Source organism: Antrostomus carolinensis, unplaced genomic scaffold, assembly GCF_000700745.2.
Source record: "Antrostomus carolinensis isolate BGI_N321 unplaced genomic scaffold, ASM70074v2 scaffold31416, whole genome shotgun sequence".
Lineage (NCBI taxonomy): Eukaryota > Metazoa > Chordata > Aves > Caprimulgiformes > Caprimulgidae > Antrostomus > Antrostomus carolinensis.
In genome coordinates this window covers 1-7,970 of record NW_010323051.1, presented here as the reverse complement: position 1 = coordinate 7,970, position 7,970 = coordinate 1, and the positions used below count along the sequence as shown (strand labels likewise).

Genomic DNA, 7,970 nt, shown 5'->3' with positions numbered 1-7,970 from the left:
TGAAGGTTGTCAATGAAGCAATTAAGCCGCCTCCTTTACAGATCTTATTCCATTATTCAAGAGCCACCAAGATGATGAAGGGAGTGGAGCATCTCCCTCATGAGGAAAGGCTGAGGGAGCTGGGGCTCTTTAGTTTGGAGAAGAGAAGACTGAGGGGAGACCTAATTAATGTTTATAAATATGTTAAGGGCGAATGTCAGGAGGATGGAGCCAGGCTCTTCTCAGTGATGCCCAATGGTAGGACAAGGGGCAATGGGTGTGAGCTGGAACACAGAAGATTCCACTTAAACTTCAGAAGGAACTTCTTTACAGTGAGGGTGACAGATACTGGAACAAGCTGCCCAGGGAGGTTGTGGAGTCTCCTTCTCTGGAGACATTCAAGACCCGCCTGGATGCCTTTCTATGTGATCTCATTTAGGTTCCTGCTCTGGCAGGGGGAGTGGACTGGATGATTTTTCAAGGTCCCTTCCAATCCCTGACATTCTGTGATTCTTTCTATAAGCTAAACATGAAATGAAAATCACCACAGTAACAGAACACTAAAGTTCATAAAGCAGCAAATTAGAGCAAATAGATGTCCTTCTCTTTAACTAGAGTCTACACATGATCCACCAGTTAGTTGAACTGGTTTGCTTTCTCAGTGTTTTCTCTACAACCAGCCTCACTTGCATCCTTCAGGTAAGTGAGCATTCTAGTACATAAGGCAGATACATTGTCTGGCATTCACCCCACTTTACTGAGCTTGTCTTTTATTGTCAGCATATCTAGAGACTCACACTTGCTCTACTGGTCATCATTTCAAGTTCGGGTGTTAGTCCCAGTTCCTGACCCAACAAGCAGCTGAATTTAAAACTAGGGATGATCAGTTGTTTCTAGAGGAATGCTATCACTGAAAAGAAACATCCTGTGCAAAGTCAGAGCACCTATGTGGCATTTCACTTTGATTTCTTCTAATGTATGCAGACCCTTTACCTCATAGTATCCAACAATTTGAAAGAAGCTCTGAGTAGTCTAAATTAACTCATGTTAGTAGGATACATTTTTACATAGAGAGAAAAGTTAGATTGATTTTGCTCTCAAGAGATCCCAAAGCATGTCCAGGAAAATGAACTTGCAAAATATGGAAGCTGTACAATTTATGATAATTATGACAGACCTCTTCAGGACTTGATCCTCAAATTACAGCAGGAAATAGGCATTATCTGATACGTTACCATAAATTCTTAACTGATACATAGTTTTTAACACAGGACACATAAGCCTAATTTGAATGAACATTTATTGAAGCTGAAAAACAGCTTACCTGGTGTTGTGGGTTTACCCTTAGGTTCAAGTTGTACATGTGTTCCTTTGACTGGCTCTTCTTTGGACTGAACTGGTTGAGGCAAAGCTGATTTTGCTGTTTGTGTACACTGTTCAGCCTTCCGAGGGCTGCAGGGATTCTCTGTTAGCGGTTGTCGTACTTCAGATTCCTTAGAACAGGGAACAGCGCCTCTTGAGGATTGTGTTACAAAATTATTTGGATCCTTAACAAGGGAAAAAGAAATAACTGCATTCTTATTCTCTCAAGAGGAAAAAGAATGAAAGCATTCTGCATAGCGTACTATAGCATAACACACCGATTCCATCAACAACAGAAAAAGCTGAGAACAAGTGTTACAAGCTTTTTGTAATTTTTTTTTTTTAATCCAGTATTTAAAATTGTTTCAGGATTTGATTCCAGGTGCTTTTGCCAGCTACTTTAGGTATCTTCCCATGTTTCCCTAAACAAGACTGCACGTGGCAGATATTGCCATTTCATAAATGGCATAAATTGAGCAATAGGTATCTGGTACTACTCGTTTCAGCATTCTGACTGAATTCTTACACAGCAATAACAATTACAATTTAAGTCAATCAACTATATGAAGTTACAGTGTGAAACCCAATATCTATGTAAGAAGCCTCCCTCTGATGGTCAAAAGAGTAGCAATCAATTACTTTGACATCAACTTTTACAAGACTTATAAGTACACTCAACTTTAAGCCTCAACAAAAGGGATTCTAAGCTGTTTCAGGTCTGCTATTTAAAAAAGGGCACGTGGGACTGCAATAAAGCAAAAGTTGTAAATAGAGGGAGACTGCTCACACCAAATCTTTAAATTCAGATTAAAGAGCTACACATTAACATTCTCCCCCCTCCCCGATACTCAAATCAATTTTTAATCAGCAACTAAATCAGACACTCACCGCTACCTTTGAGTTCGCTGGTTTATTAAAAGAAGCCTCAACAAGCCTTTGAGAACAGGGTGCAGCTTCCTGCTTTACACTGCTACTATTGATTCTAGCAGATGCTCCACTTGTAGTGGACAATTTGGATAAACAAGTAGTGCCAGGCTGTTCTTGTGCATTGTTTTGCTTTGCAGATGGATGACTTAGGTCATCTTCCCAGGAACCAATTGTAGCAGCAAGGTTAGCTAAACGGCCTCTTCTCCCAATAGGGGTGTCACTTGCCAGGGCATTAGACGGCTGCTTAGGTGGAGAAACACACAGATCTTTTGACTGGAGGGGAGACAGAGGAACACATTCAGAGGGATCTGGAAAGAAGAAAACACATTGATTTTGCTAATAAAATATATTGAGATATATTTGCATCTTTTGCTATATGTTGAGTTTATCAACAGTTAGCTACTAGCTCTCAATGCACTGAGACTCATCAAGTTAAGTTAAAGGTCATTACAAAGCCAACACATTTTTAACCAAGCAGTTTACTGGTTTTACATCACTGTTATGATGAGCAAGGCATCACACTAGTAGGGAAAAGATGTATAAAATTAAGCTGTAGTCAACAGTTTCATTATTTCAGGCTTTCCACAGTGCTGTCCAAGAATTCTTTATGAAAAGATCAGCATGCACACACACAAACTTGTCTTTTGCTAGCAAACATCATCAATGCAAACACTGGAAAAATACTGCTTAGCCAGTGAAACATACCCTCGCTGTCCCAGCAGCGTCGCTGTTCTGCCAGTCTCTGCATGCGTGTTTTGACTGAAAGGACCGCAGGAGTTCCTGACTGCGTGTTTGCTTTTCCTTTCTCAAGGGGCTGAACCAATGAATCCCTGTTAGAAGCAGCTACATGCAACTCTGAAGTCACCTCGGGAGAATGATGGCTTGTGGAACCTGAAGGAACTGGTTGTATGTTCTCTGAACTGGAAGCTTGAGTCTCCACATTGTCAGGGCAGAGCCTCTTTGATGGTGATGGCTTTGTAACAGGTTTCACTGTACAGGTTAGAATATTCAAGCAAATTAGTATCCAAAAAATCTAAAATATTTTCAGAGAAAGTACAATATTGTAATGTAAATAAAGCTGTGATTTACAAATACCCTGATACACCTCCCAAAAAACTGCCCTTCCCAAATTCTACCAAGGACAAGGCACCATCTTTGGCATTATACAATTATTTTTAAATATCTTCCTCATTACTTAGAGCATCTGCTCCCAGGTTAAGCTAAACATTAGCCATGCTCAGTCCTAGTGGTCAGGTAACTGCATCCATGGCTGTTGAGTTTAAGATAAACACTAGGGGTTTTAGAATAAAGGAGATGGGACTTGCATCAAACGACAAACTTCATTAAATAAACTTGTTACAAAATACCTTCTTCGTCAGGAAGAGGTGCCTGGTTACCAGTTTCTAATAAAGGCTCTCTGACCCTCTTGGTCTGCGCTGTCGGTCTCATTCCCATCTTGGGCCGCTCAGCCATTTTCTTCTGCAGGTTCTCTCTCCTGGCACGGGTTCTCTCAAGGAGTTTCTGAGCAGTCAGTAAATCATGCGTTACTATGCATTGCAATAAATGTGTTAACTAGTAAAAGTTCAAATTAAAAATGTGTGAATCTCATATGGCACGTATCAAGATACACAAGAGCAGAAATTCATCGTGAAGGCAAACGCAGCTCTCTCGTGTTACCAACCCATCTACTGTAATACAATGCAACAAATTAGTCAGTGTCTGTTTTTCTGACTGGCTCTTCCCTCCTGAAAGAAGAACAAAAACCATGTTTTCTACACTGCCAACTATATGGTTTTTCTGTCTGCCTCCTTTCTCTCCCTGCCATAACCCCTGATGTCGGTACTTTGATTTCACCATTGCAATATCCACAGCTTCTCCCATTGTCAGCAAGTACCTGTTGGATAACAGGTGACTCCTGACACTGCAGCACATTCCAAGCTACCTTCTCACTATCTGGTTGATCAGGACATGTTTGCAGGTTACCTGCAGTGATTTGATCTACCAGACAGACATTTTGGCTGTAGCATTTTCTTCACAAAGGCAAAGGTTTGGGTCTTTTCACAGAGCCACAAACTTCAATGAAAACTGATGAAGCAGTTCAGTTTGAGACACCTTCCCTTTTATTAAGAAGTAGTGAAGCTAGCCAGTAGGTTCCAAAGTTCTGGTCATTCAATCAACCAGTGTCTCCCATTAGCTTGGCTTTCAAAGGAAAACAGGTTAAAGAGACACAAGCAATAGCAAAATAAATTAAAAAAAAATCTATAGACCCTGAAGTACATTTGGTTTGAAATTTTTTTTTTTTTTTTTTTTACTGAATCATCACATGAGTCTTGAACTGTCAAATCTTGCTTGTAGGTTTTTTTGACACATTGCTAAAGCATGTGGTCAAGTCACTTGATTGGCACTAACCCTCTAATAAAATAAACAACATTGAAGTGGTTGTCACAGGGTCATAAAGTCAATTAATTAAATGTGTGATTGTTAAAAAAGAAATGTTGCTATTACACCTTCTAAATCAAAATATGTGTTTCTCTTCCTTAAGCTTAAGTTTTACAAACAGACTCATGTTTTAACTGCTTGTCTGAATAAACAGTCTATTTATCACAATATATCTGTATACAGAAGAATATATAAAGATATAACAACATCCTAACAACATTCTCTTTCATTCCATATCCATTGGAAATTTGAGTACCATCATATTCCATATAAAGCAGCTGTTTTAGTAAGTGTTCCACACCAATAGAAAGTGATTCCTTACAGCATCCAAGTTTGAAATAGGTTGTGGGTTTTTTTTCTTTTCTTTTTTTTTTTTTTAAATACTGCATTCATAAATCATCACACCTCAGTTTGATTACATCTAAAGGTTACTTAATTACTCCTTTGATCTAGGTTTTAAGGCACTTTAAGACAAGAAATTTTGTGATTGAACTAAAGGCCTTTAGAGGGAAGCATATAAACTGCACTTGTTTGGTGGCACATAAATTATTGTGAGAACTGTGCCAGCCATTATCTGTCCTGTTGCAGAGCAATTAAATACACATTTCACATTTTTAACTGTCTAAGGCTGAAGTCTTCAACAATGTTCCATTGTGGGGCAACACAGGACAAATAGAATGTCAGTCTCAACAGCTTTTTTTGTGAAAGCAAAAATCAGCTTCTGGAACTTCTATAGAAGAGGAGGATTTGGGGGGGGAAGATACATGGAATGCCAGGAGTGCCTTCAATGCAAGTTCCATGGTAGTTGCACCTATCAATCAAATTTCCTTATTTCAACCTACAAAAGGCAGAGCTACAAAGTGCAGGTAATACCCACACAAATAAAAACTTAAAGGCTATATAAATTCACTGTTCTTCTTGCCCAAAGTTGATTATATCTTCCACAGTGGTATTCCTACAATGCTACTCAGATGCAGCCACATTCCTTTCTGTTTTGTTAGTTCAGTGAAATGGAGTTTCAGTTGTTACAGAGAGGGTGTCACTTCCCAAGAACGCACGCCTCTGGTGTTCAACTCCAGCTCCTATTGGCTTTTTGTATCTCAAATTTTCCATGCAACTGCTGTAATTCAAACTCTGCTATTACGCATGATGAGTAAGCCAGTCACCAGAACTCGAGACTCAACTTTTCAAGTTCATCAGCAGGGTATTTGCTACAAGAACATTCTCCAAGTGTTCTGAAAAGGCCTTCCCACTTTAATTGTTGATGAACAATCTTGCTTTTTTTTTTTAAAAAGTATGTTTTTAAATATGTATTTAGCAGCATTAGAGAAGATACTCAGGCCCACACATGATTACAAGAATTTGTTTTAGCTACTCTGCTTTACTAGCAGAATGCAGCACAGGGAGAAAATTTATCCGTGACACTGAAGGAACAGTTAACCTCAAATTACTTCACATACACAAGTTTTCCCCTGAGCAACTGCATCACTGACTTCTCTTTGGTCACCCACCATGCTAAGAAGCCATACTTTGCTCTATGAATGCTACTAAGTACTTCAAAGTATAAGATAACCTAATTGCTAACATTCTGCTATACTAAACATAAAACCTTTTGTGAGAGGAAGGTGAATTATACAATCAGCTATCAACCAAGAGTGACAAACAGTACGTTCATTGTGATCCTAAAAACAGTATCCACTCCACCATCTCCTCAGTGCATTCTGTATTAATAATTTGGCTGAGATTCAGAAAGTTATTAGGTTTCGCTTGCAAGATTAATAAAAAAACCCATTATTTCAGAACTCTTACTTGAAAGTGCTCCACTGAATCTCACAGCAAGATTTATTTGAACTTAAATTCACCGAGACCAGGACAAAATTTGCTACTGTAAAGTGTTCAGCAAAAACTGAATTAACAGCATGTTTTGGCAAATTAAGGCTTGAGTTACACTGCTTTACATAATCACTCACAATGCCTCACCAGTTCCCTACAAATAACAGAGTAGGGTAGTTTGTAGACAAAGATTACCCAAAAATAGTTAAGCTAAGGAAAGGTTGTATTAAAAGAAAAAAAAAAAATCAGAACATAAAACCTTCATAGTTGGTGGTAAAAAGCTTCCTTGTCAGAAAACTTTAGGAAAGTTATTAAACTTCAATACTAATAGACTAATATTGGTCAGATTTTTACATAACAGGGGAATGTCCTCCACAGCAAAAACATTCTTGATAAGGCAACATTTTAGGCACTCTGCAGCACTAGCCAACAATTGAATTAAGTTTACTCTGAGGAGTGGCCTCACAGTTGGCCACAGCTTTCCAAAGTCAGTTATCTGCAAGGAGGGTGTGTTGAGGTTGGAATATCTCCCAGCATGCAAAACCGTTTTAAACTTAAGTAGTGTGGACTCGAAGTTTATTTAAGACTAGTCAGATCATGTCACTCACTACCAATTAAGGAAGGAGGTTTTAGATGTTTATTCTTAACAAGCCTTTATACGGGGGTAGGGTAAATCTGCTTTGGCATAACCCGTTTAGTAAGTATGTCCAGATCAATACCTTTTGTTCAGTTTTAAAAATCAGATCTGTGCAGTCACCTTATTTTGGGCACTCAATTTATTTAAAAGTATGCCAGTTTGATATACAGATTGTTTTCAAGCAGAGGAGAGAGTATTTCACCAACATATTTGATTTCGATTTGTTTTTTTAAGTAGTTTAGGTTTTTGTTTAGGTAGGCTGTGGATTGAAGGCTGTTTTTACCATGACATTTCTCAAAGCAGTCACAAGATAGCTCCACACACAGCTTCACACCTCACACATAAAATCAGAGTACAGCAACTTTAAGAAACATCCAACCATCATATAGATTAAAAGGGGTCAATTCCATTCACTTTGTTACAGTTTTGCCTGTGTAAAACTCAAGCACACACAGGCAAATCCACCCTAACAAACGACTTCTTTTTAAAGAAGAAAATGAGGAACTGTGTCTGCCAAGGAAATTGACCAATGGTAGGTGGAAATAATGTCCACTAGGACGCATTTTTAATCAGATGGTGGTTGCTTTGGGCAAACGTTACACTCGGCCTTTAGCCAAGTCGATCCCGCTCCCCTCGGCTTCCAGGGCCCCTTCTGCTTCAGCCCAAAACCTTACCTGCCAGAGGCACACGAACGGCAGACAGCAAAGCGCCAGGAAACGCACAGCCTGGCTTAGAAAAGGGCCTTTCCTTGGCAAACCCTTCCATGAACCTCCCCTCTGTCCTCCCCGGGCAG

General features: G+C 39.2%; 1 protein-coding gene across 1 annotated transcript in view; it reads right to left on the bottom strand.

The window, feature by feature from the left end:
* Nucleotides 1–7,942, bottom strand: part of LOC104526910 (anillin) — a gene marked incomplete at its 3' end in the record, with an annotated part of 18,304 nt that extends 10,362 nt beyond the window's left edge. The window contains exons 1-5 of the mRNA XM_010170488.2: nucleotides 7,852–7,942; nucleotides 3,636–3,815; nucleotides 2,974–3,258; nucleotides 2,230–2,576; nucleotides 1,304–1,526 (exon numbers count right to left, since the gene is read on the bottom strand). Of these exons, the coding sequence (XP_010168790.2) occupies nucleotides 1,304–1,526; nucleotides 2,230–2,576; nucleotides 2,974–3,258; nucleotides 3,636–3,815; nucleotides 7,852–7,942 (1,126 nt within the window). The remainder of the gene's footprint in view (nucleotides 1–1,303; nucleotides 1,527–2,229; nucleotides 2,577–2,973; nucleotides 3,259–3,635; nucleotides 3,816–7,851) is intronic.
* Between the last annotated feature and the right edge of the window lie 28 nt (nucleotides 7,943–7,970).